The 19274-nt window shown below is 43.4% G+C and overlaps 1 protein-coding gene across 6 annotated transcripts in view; it reads right to left on the bottom strand.

Annotated features, from left to right (window-relative positions):
- Positions 1-126: 126 nt before the first annotated feature.
- Positions 127-19274, bottom strand: part of birc6 (baculoviral IAP repeat containing 6) — a 99058-nt gene continuing 79910 nt past the window's right edge. For all 6 annotated transcript variants that reach the window (XM_074645666.1, XM_074645671.1, XM_074645667.1 and 3 more), the window contains exons 68-73: positions 19004-19221; positions 18162-18323; positions 16506-16583; positions 14049-14237; positions 2816-2950; positions 127-1409 (exon numbers count right to left, since the gene is read on the bottom strand). In XM_074645666.1, the coding sequence (XP_074501767.1) occupies positions 1230-1409; positions 2816-2950; positions 14049-14237; positions 16506-16583; positions 18162-18323; positions 19004-19221 (962 nt within the window). In that variant the 3' untranslated portion in view covers positions 127-1229. The remainder of the gene's footprint in view (positions 1410-2815; positions 2951-14048; positions 14238-16505; positions 16584-18161; positions 18324-19003; positions 19222-19274) is intronic.

Here is a 19274-nt window from a genome sequence, read left to right as displayed (position 1 = left end):
TAACTGACATCTTTGCTCAGATGTCCGGCGTCACCGTCTCTCCAGGACTTCCCGTCTCTCTTTCTCGTCGAGGTGACGGCGCTAACGTCCCGTCAAACGCAGAAAAAAGCATTTGCAGTCAATCCGTACTTTCAAGCTCCATTTAATGTCCTAGCAAAAGGAGTATGCAACTGTTCTAAGGAGTGAGTAAAATAGAAAGTGCATTTGTTCACTGAAGTTCAACATAAAAAAAAAAAAAAAAAAAAAAAGAATCAAAGCATTTTTTTTATGTCAGACTGAGCAGAATTATTAATTTTGTAGAAATAGAAAGAAAATCAGTAAAGGTACTTGGTGTATTTGGTGGTATGGTGTAGATCAAAGGCACATCACAGCTTTGTATCTCACTGGGGGATTGTTGCACACGCACAGAAAACACACATACACATGCACAAGCCTTCAAAATACATTTCCCATGTGGCTCTGACACACAGTCTTACGATCTACAGTCACGTCAATGGAGAAGTTCTGAGAGGCAACAAATGTTTATCCAGAGCATGGTGCTTTTTTTTTAATTTGGAGTCTGTAAAAGGGATAACATAGTATTTAAGAATGTCCATCTCAGCCTTTATTCAAGTGGGTATGATCCTAGAGAAGTCAAATGAAGCGATGGATGACCAGAGGGGCGTTTTTATCTCAGATTCTGTTAAGTGTGGATTTTCTTTATCTCTCGTTTTTTTTTTTTTTAAATAATATCCTTAAAGAATGACCAATGTCCTTGGTTACAACTGTTCTCACTCTAACAGTCAAAAAGAAGAAAAAAGGAAATTAACATTCAGTAAACATTCTTCTCTAAAGGTAGTTTCCCTTATATAATCTGTATTTTCATTATGTATACATAAACAAGTTTAATAACATACCAATCAGTGGTTATTTCACAATTGGAAAAAAGCACAAAATGTTTACACTCTTTTACAAGTAAATAAAAGTTTTCGTCGACTGTTTTCAATAAGGGCGTAGCATACTCCATAGTTCATGTCATCGTGTTGTGGTTCCCCTCATTCCCCCGGCTATTCTGCTATTCCATCTTTACATACAAATATTGACAAAGTGGTGGCTTGTGCTCTGAAGCCATCAAGTCTTTTCGAGAGTTATAATCATCATAAGGAGCAGGGAGGAGGGGGGGGGAGGGTCAGAGATGCTGGGGGGTGGGGAGGGAGGGAAGAGGGAGGGAAGGTGGGGTGGGGAGGGACTCATAGCTGGCCCTCGCTGAGGTGGCTGTCCTGACTGCCACCGGGCTTCTCTGCATCCTGACTGGGGAGCTCTTTGAGGATGAGGGCGACGCTCCTCTCTGAGAAGTCGTCGCTGTCGGACTCCAGACCGTCGGGGCAGGGCAGCTTCAGAAGCTCCTCTCTGAGCTGAGCTGTGTGTCTCTGCAGGGAAGACACGCACACACACACACACAGTCAGGCTTGATATTACATTGAACATTTAAGAGAACATTTAGAGATTAAGAATTCTTTCTAATTCCTTATTTTTCTTATTGTCAACAAATCCCATGAAAAGACCAAAACCAACGATGTGTTAGTTCGTCTCTGTCCGTGGTTCTCTGCCCTGAACCCACTTGTTCATATATAATATCTTCTTATTGTACGGGCGCTTGAACCTTGATGTGGGTCCTGTCTATTATCCACGCACACTTTTGGGAAGCTGGCGACAAGTTTGCCGCTATATCATCACCATCCGGTCGTTTTGACGGGAACCTTTACCGCGGTGTTAGCAGACGGGTACATTTGAAACTCGGTGAATGACGCACACAGTCGACCGTCTGTTACTAACTGGAAAGACCCTGTAGCATAAAACCGTAGAGCAATCATTGATTGCATTGACATTTCCTCGTCCCTCTGTGTGCGCGAGCGGAGACGTACCTCAAAGTCACGTTTGCGGGCCGGCTCTCCCCCTAAACGGCAGCCTTTTGAGGATGATGTGTCCGCGCATTAATGCACCGCCTCCACGCGGGCAGTGCCAGGCTCCGCCAGTAGAACAGCTGATCTCAACATAAACAAATACACGTGGATGATGACGCAAGTGTACTCGGGTACGGACCAACTTTACTAATGTGAAAGCTGAACGGAGAGGGGAGGGGAGAGGGGCAATCATACTCGGGCACGGTACGGATCGATCATACCTAATATGAAAACGCCCTTAAATCCTTAAGTGAACATTTTAAGGAAACCTTAAGACTTCAGGATGTTTTGTGCAACCGATTTTACTTTAAGGAAACTTGAACTCGGACTCGATCTTGAGGTGCTTTGTGCAACCGGCCACAGAGTCTCGTCTCGTCGGTGGCCTGCGGCGGCGGTGGGACAGCAGCTGGCTGTTTTCAGTGGAGCTGGATTATTTACACTGGGGGGATTAATTGTGTTTATTTACCGCCAGAGGGAGAAGAGACGAGAGCTGCCAGAGACCGGAGACACACACACAGTTCGTGGGTGGCGGTTATTGTGTTTGAGTGTGTGCATCTGTGTGTATGAGCTCCTGTGTTTGTCAACACGACACGAGGCGGCCCGTCGAGAGCCCGCTGTCCCCTACAGCTGATTCACCCTTAATTAGGAGGACACGAGGGCTCAAACACTGACTGTGTTTATAGCCTGCTTCCTGTATCAATCTCATTTCTTCGACAACGTGGAAACGGGAAACCTGGGTTCATTTAGCAAAGTACAGGCTGACTTTATGTGTGAGATTTTCACACCAAAGCAAACAAGTGGAAATGCACGGTGCTCATAATACCACAACACCGTGCACATTCAATACACGTAAGTACATTTAATGACATTACCTTTAATGCAGCAGCATGATGAGACATGGTGCGGCCGACCCTCTTGTCGCTGCTGTACTGCTGAATGTCAGCGATCCAGTCCTCACACTGAGACATGATCTCTGTTCGCTTCAGGTAGAAATGTTTGTGGATCACCTGCAAACACGACACAGAAACAGAAACATCCCATCGGTCAGATTTGCACGAATAAAGCAAAACGATCCTTCCCTTCATGTTCAATCTGAATGCATCATAAGCTCAATTGTTATTAAGGTAGTTCTTCATCTTCATCATCATTAGCCACGCTAGCGGTGTGGCTCTATGGATGTCTGTTGGTCGGCACACCACCTTTGGTCCAGGCTGAAATCTCAACAACAATCAGATAGATCGAAATTGTTTTGTTACATTTCCCAGAATCAACTCCTCAGTAAGTAGCCATTTTAGGATCGGTGTTTCCGGCTACTCTACCATGACGTATGATGTGAAGGATGTAGGGATGTTAATAATTAACCGTTTAACTGATATTGAGCATTTTAACCGATTAACACTATCGGTTAAAACAGTTAAAAGAAATATTAATAATGAATTAAAAAGCTGAGCGGCTCAGAGGAGCGGCTCGTCACTATAAGGAGAAAAGCTGGTCCACCTTAACAGCCCACCTTAAGACAGACTGAGCCGGGGGTTGCAGGATACAGGAAGTTGGCTCCATTCTCTCCGGCTCGCTTGAGCGGAGGAGTTGTGATTTCGTAGCATTTATTTGCCGACAAATAAACTGTACACACACACACACTGCTACACCTACGATCACAGCTAGAACGGCACAAACAACCTCACACACACACACACACACACACACACACGGTCTGTCGGACACTCGTCAAAGTTACGCTGCGCTGAAAGACCGTGTGTGTGTGTGTGTGTGTGTGTGTGTGTGTGTGTGGCGGCGATCACGAAGCCTCCGGCAATGCTAGAGCTGCTAACGTAGCACAAATACACACTGTTTGTCGGACACTCGCTAAAGTTACGCCGGGCAGACACACAGCTGACAACCTGCTAAACTAAACTAAATGTGCGGTGGAGACTTTTACTGGGAAAGTGGCTGCATGTTCGCGACAGTACACGCAGCACCGTGGGTGCTTAGTTAACGCTCCCGGACTGTGAACTTGGGACTCAGTTGTCTGCTGTGCTCATACACTGCAGCTGACGCATCGCTGCATGAGACGCACAAATCTTGTCGGTTAACGGTTAATAATCGGTTAACGAGGGTCGGTTATCGATTAAGAAGATTTTTCAAAATTAGCATCCCTAGAAGGATGTCAAATGACGCAACGCCTCCGATGTGAGTTGCACTGCAGTCCTGTTCCTCCACGGGATGCACTTTCACCAATCTTGAGTATTGTTTGCTGTATAAAAAGGTAAAAAAACAAACCTCTGTTCTCAAAATTCTCAAATTTTGGTAGATAATAGTGCAGATTTATAATCGGTTTACCATAAATGTAACAACTTCCTTTTTCACAAGCTGTGTAGGACCCTTGCTGATGATTGGGCCATCCTCTGACAGAGAAGTCTTTTTTCAGTGTCTCTCCGATCAGTCTGTCCCCTCCCTCCACAATATATCAGATGAAGCACAGCCCATACAGAGCACACCAATTCCTTTTTTAGAATGACAATGTTCAAACTTTAGCAAATCCGAGGCTATGCCCCTGGGCAGCTTCAGTGATACCAGCATGTTAGTAAATTTCCCTTTCAAGTGGTCCACTGCTGGTTTCACGTACCTAGGTCTAAAAATATCGCCAGATAACCACGACTTATGGAAATTTAACTTTGCCCCTGTACTTAATACAGTGAAACAAGATCTGATTCGGTGGCATGATCTTCCGCTTTCACTTATTGGTCGTGTTAGCCTGATAAAGATGAACGTACTCCCTCGACTTCTATACCCTCTACAAATGTTGCCACTGCGCATCTCCAAAAAAGTTAACAAAGACTTGGAGAGATCCTTTTCAAAATTTATTTGGCACGGTAAAAGGCCGAGACAAAAGTTTAGTTCTCTGCAGTTGCCCAAAGAAAAAGGTGGTTTAGCGGTACCCAACATGCTCTTTTACAACTGGGCCTGTCACATTCGTACTCTTTGGACTTGGTTACACTCATATCTTATGCTCGAAACTTGTGTAGACTCTTGGGCGTGCTCCCCTGAGTCCCTGTGGAGTTTGGTGACATGTGGCTCAGAGGGTAGAGCAGGTTGTCCACCAATCGGAAGGTCGGTGGTTCGATCCCCGGCTGCTCCGGGTCACATGTCGATGTGTCCTTGAGCAAGACACTTAACCCCAAATTGCTCCCGGAGGCATAGCCATCGGTGTGTGAATGAGTATTTAGATTAAATCCTGATGGGCAAAGTTGGCACCTTAGTAGCCTCTGCCATCAGTGTATGAATGGGTGTGTGAATGGGTGAATACTGACATGTAGTGTAAAGCGCTTTGAGTGGTCAGAAGACTAGAAAAGCGCTATATAAGTCCAAGTCCATTTACCATGTGGACCGGAAAAAATTAAAATGACCATTAAGAATAACCCTTTAATTATCAACTCTATTAAAGTGTGGCGGGAGATCTCCGATTACATGGATAGACGAGGTGTCAAATCCATGCTGTCTCCCATCTGTAATAATCAGGAATTTTTACCAGGCTTGAGGCTTTCTTTATTCCACTCATGGCGTGACAAAGGGATTCATGTGATAGGGGACATGTTTGAGGTTAATACCTTGATGTCCTTTCAGCAGCTTCAAGACAAATTTAATCTCCCTAAAGATCACTTTTTTGCATATTTACAATTAAGGCATTTTGTTAATACACTTGTAAAGCCTACAGAGGACATTTCCATCTATAGTGAGGCAGAAAAGTTTATCCGTGAGCAGAAGGGTTTTAAGCACGGAATATCCCGTTTCTATTCTGTACTTTACTCTCAGGATAAATATGACACGACCAAATTATCACGCAAATGGGAGGGTGACCTGGGTAATGACTACAATGAGGAAGACTGGCGGGAGGCAGTGCACCTGGTGCAATCAACCTTCACTTGCAACAGGCTTGCGGAGATTCAATATAAAATATTACATAGGCTCCATATAGCCCCTGTTACCCTCCACAAAATATCTCGAACCATCTCTCCCATTTGCGGTAAGTGTAACACAGACCTTGGGTCCCATTACCATTACTTTTGGGGGTGCAATCGGATTGCTAGATACTGGAATCACGTAGCCCGAGAACTGAGCGGGATCTTTAAGACTACAATAAGAAAGGATCCAGGGTTATTTTTACTGGGTTTGCCCTCTAAAGTAGTTTCTCTCTCGAGAAATCAGTACAAATTGCTGGACAAACTTCTACTCCTTGCTCGTAAATGCATCCTGCTAAAATGGGTGAAAGACACTCCACCCACAGTAACTTTCTGGTACAGGGAGATCTTCAACGTACTGCCACATGAAAGGATGAGTGCAGTCCTTAGGGGTGTTGAGGGCTCATTTATTAAGATCTGGAACCCTGTCCTGGACTATATACCATCAGAGCTCAAACACACTCTGTTGAAAGGCCAATACCCTTCAGGGTGGAAGCAAATTATGCCTGGTGCCACGTAAAACATAAAATATATTTCTAGGATCACCGTTTACCATTCATGAGAGTCTGAGGACAATATACTTTACTCTATGAGATATTATCTGCTATTCTTATTGTCTTTTTTTTTTTATGTATTTATTTTTATGTATGGGTATGTAGGTATATGTGTATGTATATGTAGGTATGTATGTGTATATATGTATATATATATATATATATATTTATTTATTTTTACGGTCAGTTTAACCACTGTTATTTTATGTAAAATGTCCCTTTTCACCCATTTTTATAATTCATTTATTTTTATTTATTGGTTTTGGGGGAGGGTGGGGGGGTCTGACTGTATAGAATAACTGTTGAACATAACATTGCTGTGAGCCTTCTGTTCTGAAAATAATAAAAATATGTTGAGAGAATGACAATGTTCGACAAGACCAACTTGTCTCTTCATCTCTCCATCACTGAGGAGCTGTTCATTATCAAGGTTGCTTAAGTCCTTCTCTGACATCATATGTGTGACACTGTGCTCGAAGGCAGATGTCAATCATCTACACCCACTCCCCCTACAGTCCCCTGCTTTCCTCCCTCTCCAGTCGACTTCCTAGCAACAGTCGCCAGGGCCGGGCCATCAGTATGCAGCGAGCGCTGTAGTGTATTATGTGTAGTTGCTGCTCTGCTGATCGAGGGAGTGGATTAGTTACTATGGTGACTGCTGATTTGCCGTTTAACGGCACGGGAGAGGCGAAAGAGGCAGCAAAAAGGGTTCGGGGCACCGCTTCGATCTCTCTCTCTCTTCCTTCTACGTCTCCCTCGGCTCTCTTTGTCTTCATTCCATCTTTGTCTCTATTTCACATCCATCTATTGTTCCTCCCACCCAACCCCCCCCACCTCCCTCTGCTCCTTATCTTACATTCAGTAAGGTGGGCGACAGTCCCCAGCTGAGAGGGAATGTTTCAAGGTCACAGACGCGTAGTAAACACGGTTAAATTAACTCAAGCTTTTCTGAAAACTAGACAAGATGCAGAAATCGAGACATGGAGTCCACATACAGCCCATGATGAGATACATGAAGACCTTTTGCATGGACATGGTCAGACGTGGTTTAAAAGGGGGCATTTTCCTGGGGCTCCACAAGGCAAGGGTTTTGGTCTTTTGGACATGGCCATCGATCACAACATGGAAGAAAGCTCCATATGCAAACCATCTCTTGATCATGTTGGAAGAGGGTGGTTTGACAAATGACCTTTCAGGATATACATGTATTTATGCACACGTGCAGGTACATGGAGAAAACACGAGTACATTCAGCTCATATGAGCAGTCAAGAGACGAGGTTTTCTGATGGCAGAAAAAACCCAGTGACCTTTGAGATAATGCCGTCCACTCATTATTCCATAGGGCAACTGAGGGAGGAAGAGCAGCCGAGGAAGAATGGGTATGTGCGAAACATTTGACACATGGAGGAGGGGTCAAGGGCGAGACTAAATCATGCAGCTATTAAAAAGTTCCTCATTCTTAGTTTTTCTGTGTTCCATCAGTAGACTGCTGAGGCCTGAGGTACCTGCCCTACTAACATGGACCACAGTCCTGACCCACTCTGATACAGGAGCAGAAATACTTCCAACTCTGACGTCCACAGCACAAGCTCCCACCATCTAAAGCTGCAACATCAGGGAAGTAAAACAGGTTTACAGCACAAATTCTACTTGGTACAATGTCACATAATATATACAGGCTTGGAGGCCTTCCATATTCGATGCCTCCCAAAAAGATCCTCGGCCTCTCTTGGGAAGATCGGATGCCTTACACGGAGATCCTTTCGTGACCAACTCCATCTGCATGGAAGCATCAATGGCTAAAAAAACATCTCCGCTGGATAGGGCATACTATCCGCATGCCCGACCACCGCCTGCCCCCGCCAAGCCCTCTACGGGCAACTCAGCGATGCAAAACGAGCTGCTGGCGGACAAAAAAGGCGCTATAAGGACTATACTAAAGACCTCCTCAAGCACTGCAACATAAACCCCGGCCATCTAGAACATCTGGCACTCGATAGGTCAGCCTGGCAGGTTCACCTGTGCCAGAGTGGCAGAACGAATACATCACATCACCCAACAGAGGAGGACTGAAAAGGCGTGCCCAACGACACCAGCGGGAAGCCGGCATTACCCCCAACATCTGGGCTCCCTTGCCCCATCTGCGGGCGAGCGTGTGGCTCACGCATCGCCGTCGTTTGCTCCGTCTAGGGTCGTTAGCACCGTCAGCTGCGAGCTGGGGCTCACCGTCTCCATGTTGAGAGCCGCCGAGAGGCAACAGAAATGCTCTCAAACACCTTTAAAGAAGAGGTAACACCTGAGTGCGGTGGCTGGGTTATACCGAGACAGTGATGTCTCACTAAAATCCATCAATAACGTAGCGATAGAGAAGACTCATCTGAACTATCCAAATTCTCTGTCATGAAAGCTTCCAACCACTTTGTGCTGCGTGTGACGGTGTTACTATGTGATACCGTACGCAGTGAATGGGAAAGATTTTTGCGGTGTTCCTGCACACATTTCCTTGTTCCGTGCAGCTGCGGAAGGTTCATCAAGTGCACCTCTTAATCCGTACGAGCACGGCCTCCAGGTGTCAGCTGAAGAAGATATGGAAGTGGCTTACAACTTTATAGCTATGAATCAGATGGTCTGGTCTATTACATTGACCCTCGCCATATGGTACTAAACTATGAGGGGGGGGCAGTGTTGGTACTATTTGCCTGAGATGATGTGGAGCTAGTTAATGTCAACCTGTCAGTGGCTCCAAAGGCCTTTTTTTACATTCCAGTGCAGATGTGAATAATACGACAACGCTGCCTTTGCACTCAAACACACAGCTTGCTAACACCATACATACAGTGAGGTCCTTACTTATCTCAAACATGCACATGCATGCAACAAGTGTTCTTTCTTTCTCTCACACACGAACACACAAACATACACGTACACACAATGATCCATATTTTAACATGTGACCCATTGTCCTTAATTCCACCTGACAATCTGCTGCTGCATAATTCAAACCTGTACTCCACTCTCTAGCTCTCTATATAAATAGCACGAGGTAAAATTGGATTTTCACACACACACACACACCAAAAATAAAATCTTATCTACGCAATTGGATCCCACTAATCCAACGCTCTTAAGAGCAGTACCCAACAAAAAAAACAGTAGCACCATCATCAGCTTGTATGTAATGTACCTCTGACTACATGCTGTATTGTGTGCACAGGATATTGAGGGCACAAGGTGGAAGGAAATCTGCGAGGAGGCCTAAAAATGGAAAGATAAATCAATTGCTTTTGGTATTGTCACGGGGAAGAGAATCACAGCTGAAATTCGAATGCCTCTAAAGGATGCTCCGATGGAACAACAGACCAATAACTGACCAACTAACGTTGCCATCCTTCGGCTCTTGGCTAATAGTGCCAAAATGGGAATGATTAAATTTAGAGTTGCGTGTAGTCTAGATCAGCTCATAACATTTTTTACGTGAAAAATGTTGAAAATTTTAACTCACAAGAAGAAGGAAATCTTCGTAGAACGTAAGGTGTATGAAAGTAAAAAAGTAAAACATGACTCTGTATTGATTAATGAAGGCCTTTCTTGTATGAATTAAAGGGTAACTTTGGTATTTTTCAACCTGGACCCTATTTTCCCATGTTTTTCTGTCTAAGTGACTAATGGTGCAACAATTTATGAAAATGGTCCAGTATTGAGGGACAATGCTGTAATGCCAGGATCAGACTACACGATATGTTTGACTATATCTGTTACGATGGTCACTATGTCATATTAGACGATTGAGAGTCATTAATTCTTGTCGTGACTTGGCCGCGACACGTGACAGACTACACGTCGGTCCCCGGTTCCGACAATACACACTCTCCCGGCACCACCGTCTTAATATATACGGGCTTACCGGGGCTCAAGCCCCCCGGGCCCGACCATGTAAAGGGGCCCACGAGCCCCCGGGGGAAAACAATAAAAACATAAATGGTGAGAAGCGAAAGCGAAATGAGCCGTGAGGGCAAGTGAGCAGCGTCAATGTAACACTAAACGTGCTTGTTTTTGCCACTGGATCAGGTTGTTATATTAAGTGTCTGACATCATGGAAAGAGTCCCGCTCAAGGAGAAGTCTCTTTGTGAAATCTGAATATCTGTATAGTCTGGCTCAAATAAATACGGGCGGCCATCGAATTCAAAGACCTCATCCACATTGTCGAAAACATAAAAATAATCAGCCATGACATTGAAAATCTTTTAGATAACACTAAGCTACGCTTTCTGTACTCCAACACAAGAAAAAAACAACAATCGATAGGCAGGCTATATAAAGAATGACATCATATGTTGAATTAGATTCCAGTGGCGGCTGCGTAGGATTGTTCCCGACTCGTGTGAGACCAAACATTTCCAATAACTCCAGGGCGTTGTAAATTCTAAAAGTCAAAATTTATTGAAAAAGATAGATGTAATCGATTCCAAAATTAATTTTTATCTAATGAAATATTCTGCTTCAACTCATATGTGTTGACATTTCGTTTTTCAAAACCAACCTTTTCACTGCACACAAAGGGAGGCTCGCACTGACAAGTTATAGATCAGCTATCATAAAAAAATAAAGATTCATTTATAGAAGGATTTTTGGAAATTTTAATTTAGCCTATTTTAGTACAATTCAAGTTGTGCTTAGAGGGAATCATTTTCACCAGATATTATGACCGCTGTGTGTGTCTGCTCGTCTGTGTTGGCAAGCATTGGGATGCATATTTTATCATTAATCAGACAGGGTAATTTATATCATATATTCTCTGGGCCTATATTGATTTTAATGGATTATCAATGCATATTCTTGCCATATTTGCCATATTACGGTCTACCGCAAAACTACCGCTGCAGATGGTGAGCCGGCCGCGGAGCCCCGCAGCGCCGGGCCCGCATTTGTGTCCAGCTGTGTCGCTCTCAGAGGGAATTAAAGAGCCGGAAAGAAAGCAGGAAAATTAGTATTGAAAATGTTTCAATTAAGAATCAACGAGTCATCCGATTGGCTCCTCTGATCAGCCTTCATAGAGACCACCACTCAAACTATTTAGAATGACTATCAGCCGATAACTATTGGTGGCCGATTGATCGGATGCAACAGTGCTAAAAAAAAATGAGGTCAAGATATAAATGGATAAATGCAAGAACTCTGTGACGGGGTTAGAGAATAATGAATCTGTTGCTACGAGTCTGCTGTTATTCATCAAAAGCAAGAGACCAGCTGGAACAGCAAAGGTTGACATGGAGGAGTCTGATGAAGCTGTACAGCAAAATCAGACAATTACAAGAAGACAAGAGGCCAACTGCTTCATATGGAGGGCATCTTTAAGGACAGGCTGAGCAACTCTATTGATTTTCAGTCATTCTGGAAGACAGCCTTGTCTTGAAGACTAGAGGGACAATAGTAGGGAACCATACATATAAAGATCTACTGGGTTTTCAAAACAGAAACGACGCTGTGAGCCAAAGTATGGAGACCTGCAGACGACTATCAAGACGGGTCGTTGCGAGCATGCCTCTCACTCCCACTCATAAAACTGCCCCATTTTGTGTCAAGGTTGAAAGTGCTAAAGATGCCGCCTCATGAAGAGTGACAGGATGTGCTTAGGCAAGTGAGAGACTTGACAATCTCGAGACATCGGCCGAGCCGCGGCGGGGTACCACCGCATCAGCAGACATTGCTGCGTCTTCAGCACCAAGGACAGCAGATGTAAGCCAAAATACTGTATGTTCAACAAGCGTTGCGTACAGCCTACTGTCTGACGGCATGCTGGACCCGTTTGATAGTTTATCCCTGTACTCTTTAGCGCTTTTGGGAAACACCGCGCTGTGGAAGTGACAATTTTAAGTTATAGACATGTTCTCCCCCTCACGTTAGGTCACAATATTGTTTTAAATGTTTTCACAATGGATTTTTCCCCTCTTGTGGTTTGATTCATATAAACATCGAGTAAAAGTAGAAAATGTAGGAATGAAATGAGAGCCACAACCTCTAATTGTATTAAATAGAAGGATTCTATATGTCTAAATGGTTATCTAAACTAAAGCCACTGCTCATGGCTGGTTGTCTTCCTCTCTTAGTCGATGTTTGTCTCAGCGAAGGACTTAAAGGTGCTAAAAGGCCAGGGGTGAGAAAAGCAAATGGGAGTATCCCAGCAAGCTTACTTGAATTTCTGTGTGTGTGTGTGTGTGTGTGTGTGTGTATGAGTGAGATTGCAGCGCCGGGTGGCATTGTCATGACTAAGTCCCCTCAATATCTTTCGGTCCAACGGTCCATTTCACAGACTGGCTGGGTGATGTTATTTTTCTTTTTTTTCTTTAGCATTGCCTGCTGTGCAAAGGCCAGATAGAGACTTCAAATATTTCACCTTCAAAATCCGACAGAAATACAAGCAGCACCGGCTGTGGATACACGAAGAGAATAATATACCGCATACAAATAGTCACATTTTACTCATATCCTGAACAAAATCTTAAACTGTTAACCTATGGTTCTGCTCAATTCCTTGACAAATGTGATGAATCCAACACGGTGAACACGTCTGCTTATGTTTTGTGGTGAAGTGGCTTCATCGCTGAGTGGATGTGTTTCTAAAATCTAGGACACTAGAGCATGCTTTACAAATGCAAAGCAATAATGACAATCACATGGGATAAAACGCCTGTTTGTTCTAATTTGTACAAACTGTAACCTACGTAATGCAATGTAGCCCAGATGAGGGCTAAATGATTTTATTTTATATTGAAATGAGAAGTGCAATTGTCAAATCACAATCACATGATTAAAATTAAAGCGACAAGCAGCGACGATTGCACCGTGCCGCGCGTCGGGGATACTGGCGAGACACCCGTAGATGTGGCCGCTGCAAATGAGGTACCACTATGTGGCGCTAGACAACATGCTCTATCACATTCCATCACAATCACATGTAGTTTGGGGCAAGTCATAGTCAAGTCAGCACACTGACACACTGACAGCTGTTGTTGCCTGTTGGGCTGCAGTTTGTCATGTTATGGTTTGAGCATATCTTTTATGCTAAATGATGCAGTACCTGTGAGGGTATCTGGACAATATTTGTATTGTTTTGTGTTGTTAATTGATTTACAATAATAAATATATACACACATTTGCATAAAGCAGCTTATTTGTTCACTCCCATGTTGATAATAGTATTAAATACTTGACAAATCTCCCTTTAAGGTTAATTTTGAACAGATAATAAATTAAACATTTTAATCGATTGACAGCCCTAATAAGAACTTTTAAGATTCCTGGTCAGGTTCTGGAGGTTCTGTTCTTTGAAGATTTAGACAGTTCATGTAGTTTTGGAAAGAATTTGCAAAACTTGCTTTTCTCCTTAATGTTCTCGTCACACCACAGAGTGGTGAGTCAGTTTGAGGATAGGTAAAAGCCCACAACTTTTAGTTAGTTATTGTGCTTGTACTGCTCAGTGAATCTGAATTGGTTTTTCATGCCATTGCAGCAAATTAGTTCACACAAACAAATCGGCATCTGAAAGGATTTAAACACAATAAAACCACTTTGACAGCGGTGACTCCTACCTCTTTGAAGCATGGCGAGGGGTTGCGCATCTGCTCCAGCATGGCCCATTTGACGGTGGCCTGCCGGATGTTGCCGTCATATTCCCGTGAGCTCTGGGTGCCGCTGGGAGTCCCGCGGGAGCGTTCGTACCCTGGCTCGTTGAAGTAGGGCTCAGCCACCAGAATGAGGGACTGCACCGACACTAGCACCTACAGCGTATTGAGACATTTACAAAGAGGCAAGGAGAAATGGAATTATGCTGCTGAAAAGATTCAGAATTCATACTATAGTCCAAATAGAAAATCCAACAGTGAACTCTACGCATATATAAAAAGGTAGCTTGGCGTGGTTTTCCAGAAGTGCTGGGATGAAAACCACATTCTAATACAATTAATGTGTCCAACTATTTAGGTATAATCCTGCTTTATTGGTAAATTATGCTAGCATCCCCTCGGTGTCCTCAACATCCAAAGCTTCTCATATAATCTTGGCAGTGGTGCACACTTAGAAGAGAGTCTGACAAAAGCAAGGAATATTTTGCACCAATGAAGATAAATCCATCAATATATCTGTATTAACAGCTGCATTAATGGCTTGGCCTGTCTCAAGGAGACTAAGGATGTCCTCCTGCATCATTACAAGCCACTGCATTACCAACAATAACGATGTTGGGCTTGGAGGCCTGCCTGCTGGCCTCAGTCACACTGGAGCTGGACGATGTGCACTTGAAAAATGCTCCATCAAGTGCATACCCATGAACATCAACTATGAACGATCTGTCGGTCTTAAACTCGGTTGACGGATTTCAGAGCCGATATCCACCCCGGCTGATGATCCCAGCCTACTCCCCTGTCTCCTATTCACCAACCACCTTATTTTCCATTATTGATCCACAAAATGCTGACCGGAATGATAATCAATGGAGACATCTCTATGCACTCTCCAACCCTGCAAATGAGGGAATTCTAAAAAAAAAAAAAAGGAGGGATACATTTCCGAGGGCTCCGAGCAAGCTTGAACGCAAGTGTGTGCATGGCAAACTTAACCATAAATAACATTAGAAAGATTTAATTCTTATTTATAGCCACAAGCAACAACCCCGGGTTCAAACCTCGTCTCAGTCGACAGAAGAAAGCAGCTCAATTTCCAAAATCAAAGCCGCAAGCAGCAACAAGCAGGTTTTCGGGCTGCACAAGGCCGAACAATGTCACTTCAGCTAGTTTGAACCTGGTTGAAGGAGTGAGAGCGATCACACACACGTTTCGTCTTTACAATGGAGAGCATTTAAATAATTACACCCTCAAAGTGTCGCCATTTCGCCCCCTGTATCGGATTTTAACGACACTTGGCATAGACGTCACACACCGTCACGGTGGCTTTTATTGCTCAAGAGTGTTTTTTTTTTAAGAGGACATTGAGCTGTAGATGTGTATCCAGTTTAAAGTCAATCGGACTCACGGTGTAAAGGGGGGGGGCGCCTTTCAAAGTTTTCGGGCTGTTAATTATAGCGCCACCATCAGTCAGACGATTGGGAACACATTTTATTTGAAGTATTGGCACATCATTTCCAGTTGTGGAACCATGTTTCATGTATTGGCACATCTTCGTAAGTGACGTTTCGAGCACAAATTCTTTTTCAGAGAGTCTGAGAGCTTGTAATAATAATAATAACAATAATAATAATAATATGAATATGAATAAAAAAAATGGCACAAACTCAATAGGGTTCAACTCCCTCTGGGTTTGAACCCTAATGAAAGCTGTTGCTCTGCTACAACTCAACTTATACACAGCAGAAATACTGGCTTCTGGTGTCGTACCACAAATATCTGTGGAAACTATTCCAACCAGACTATCTGACAACAAGTGCACAATAACTCCTCTTCTTCTTTTGCCAAGCCAGCCTTAAAATCTCCTCTTTCATTCATAGCAGTTTAGCTACAATGGATCTCAACGAAGCATCTTTTATTACAGTGTATACTAGGATAACTTAAGTAAAAATGAAATAATGTTCAGTGTGTCAGGCTTTGTCTTCAAAATACACAAGAGAAGGAATTAAATTAAGATTACAGAACTTTTATCAGGGTCAAGACTACAAACTGTGGATTTTCAGAATAAAACGTGAAAACAGTTTGGCATCTGGGTGAAACATGCAATTGAAGTGATCTGACTGACTTCTAGATGAGTGATGTGTGTGAGCAGGCATATCTTCGAGTTTCAAATGATACTGGTTTGAGTTTGGTGTGATGAACACCCCCACACACTGTCACAAAGCAGAGTAATCACTTGGGCTTTAAAAGGGATCTTTCATGTCAGCTGTTGAAACACAAAGCCCATTAATACAGAGCCTCTGGCGGTGTAATGACAGGGCAGATATAAACTACAGCCTGTGACACAAAGACTCAGACACCCTCACCCTCAGCCCCCTTTTGATCCATTCAGACAGGCGACTCTGCCGTGATGGATCTTAAGCTCACCTGTAAAAAGCTTGAGGTCTGTGGGTTCCATTTCTCCTCTGGTCTCCCATGCCATGTGTTGAGGATACTTAAACATACCTGATGAACACACACAGAAAAAAAAACAAAAAACAGTTAAAGTTGATTTTAGTTAATTGGTTCTTCAACAATGAGTATCTAATAAATGAGGCTTGAGGAATAGCTCCATCCATTGCCGGATTAGACTCAATAGCAAGCTTTGAAATAAAGCTATTTCTTTTTTTCCCTATTTAACTTAAATGAATACTCCTTTGTTGCTAATGACAACTGTTCCCGTCATTGATTTTCCTGTTTAACACTTTGCATATACTTCAAACCACTGTACAGATGCAATTTGAACCTGTTGCATGGCTCACACATGGCTTGACCATGGATGTATAAAAAGAGCTGAATACAGCGTAGGAGGCTAGGAAAGTTGCTCAGGGCCGCATGAAGCAAAAAAAAGCTATAAAATGACCCGGATCTTTTATGGAGCTTTTTTTCCCCAATCTTTACTCAAGTTGAAGTTCAATTTGAGAGCATGACTTATTGATTTCACGTTCTCATTTTTGTAATGCTTTCCCTCAAAGCCCTGTCCTTACACTCAAGTAGCCCCTGCTTGTGCTTGGATTAGCTCTGCTTCTGCTCAAACTGCATGCTTGCACTCAGATATATTGTTGCTTGCACTGATTTCCTTCTTCAGCTTCAGCCCTTCTCCTCACACTCACTGATGCCGTCGCACCGTTTGTTTATGAGCCACGGCGACCTGCGACAGTTACGTCACGGACTGTGCGGCCCTCATTTGCTACCGAATAGGTTTGTCCCGCCCCGTTTGTTAGCGACCCTGGTCCGTGCCATTCACATCGAAATCGACCCCTTGTCTGGCCCACCTCTCGACCTGGGTCGCAAAGGTGCCATCACTGGAAAGAGATAGTGGCGCTGATGTATGCATACACACAGTATGTATGCATTCCCCCGTCGATGACAAAACAGTCAAAAACCTGTTCTTTGTTAAACCCTGAGTTAGAAGAACACAGGGGGTGATTTTTGACTCAATTTGCGTCAATCAGTTTTAACGGGTTAAACAAGATCAAATCCTCCATTATGTTTACATTTACTTGAGCGAAGACTAACATTAACAGACTTCGAGTCTTTTTCAACTCACTTTGCCATCATTGTAGAAATCTCTGAGTAGCCAGTAGTAGCATCTTCTTTGTCCTTTTTTTAATTTTAGTTTTTATAATTATTTATTTATTATTGTCATTATTATTATTATATATATATTTTTTTTTAATATAGATTTTTTATTATTAAGAAGAGAAAACATTTGTTTCTCTTCTTCTTATTTCATGACTTATTTGTGGTTACCCTCCCTGTATTTTCTACAATTTGAATTTTGTGTATCCATGATTGAGAATCAGTTATGTCTTCTGTGGCCAACTGTGGTCATCTGTGTGCATGTTGTCAGGTCTAATTCATTCTGTTGTGTCACGGGTGAGTGTTGTTCAGAAAAACAAATAAATAACTTTCCCTGCATAGTGACTGTTCTAAATAAAAAAAGACCTTTGAAAGAGAAAAGATCAAATCCTCCGTTATGTTTCCATTTACTTGATTGAAGACTAACATTAACAGAGTTTGAGCCTTTTTTTCCCAACTCACTTTGCCATCATTGTAGAGATTAGGGTTAAAGCGCACACTGTGTCCACCGGTGGTCTCCAGGTTGACCAGCGGAGGTGAGTTGGGGTAGTCCTGGGGAAAATACACGTCGAACTCGAAGCAGCCGTTGGCGTACGGGGTGTCGGCTGGGCCTGTGATCAGAACCTGTGAAAACACAATGAGGAGGAGAGGCTTTGATAAACATGGACCAAGAAAGGGTTATTAATCACACACACACTGAACGAGGGTTAATTAAAGAAGTGTGGACGCACTGATAGCAGTTAATATGGATTAAGCAACGGGCAAACGGCAAAATATCATGGTGAGACGGTGCTTTTCCACAGCCACAACAATGTAATTAACAACAAGGCTAAAGGGTGACGTCCTCAGAGAGACACAGATCAGATCTATCTATAGTACTCACGGCATTTCCTGAATGAATGAGATTAGCTCATATTATATACAGCTGCAGGTTTCAACAAGTCAAATTTAAGACTGAAGACTTTTTGGTTTCTGACTCTGCTGTTGGTATCCTGCTGCCTTCCTTTTATCTTTCGCCAGAACTGAGTTAAACAGACGAGGATTTTGACATTTAGCAAAAGAGACTTTGCCATTAATCAACTCGTGGGGTGAGAGCCATTTTTTAATGTCACTGGGGTAATGAGTAAGAGCTGTCATGACAACTCGTACGGTAGAAACACCCAACGCAGTAACACGATACACAAGACACAGCGTCCTATCAGTCTTACTCAAACTAGCGGTCTCTATGAATCACAGGGCACAACTCCGTACACGCCAAACAGTGCGATGACACTAACATGATATCATGACAAGGTGTACTTTACCTTCATGATGTCTAGTCTCTCCTCATCGCAGCGGACGATGACACTGGAAGAGGACGAGAGGGGCAAAGAGGTGGAAAGGGTGACGGCCTCCTGGGCGAGGCGGCGGGATCGGGCTGCGCTGTTTGTATCGCTGGCGTTCTTCACCTGAGACATGTAGTGGTAGTTGACCTTGAACATCACTTTTCCATCCTCGTCCTCCGAGACCATCTCAAAGGTGTCTGGGGAGAGAGGAGACAAGAGTGTGTCAGGAATGTCCCCATTCTCAACTCAA

Source organism: Sebastes fasciatus, chromosome 9, assembly GCF_043250625.1.
Source record: "Sebastes fasciatus isolate fSebFas1 chromosome 9, fSebFas1.pri, whole genome shotgun sequence".
Taxonomy (NCBI): Eukaryota; Metazoa; Chordata; class Actinopteri; order Perciformes; family Sebastidae; genus Sebastes; species Sebastes fasciatus.
Note: the sequence above shows the minus strand (reverse complement) of the source record. Positions and strands in the feature narration are given on the sequence as shown.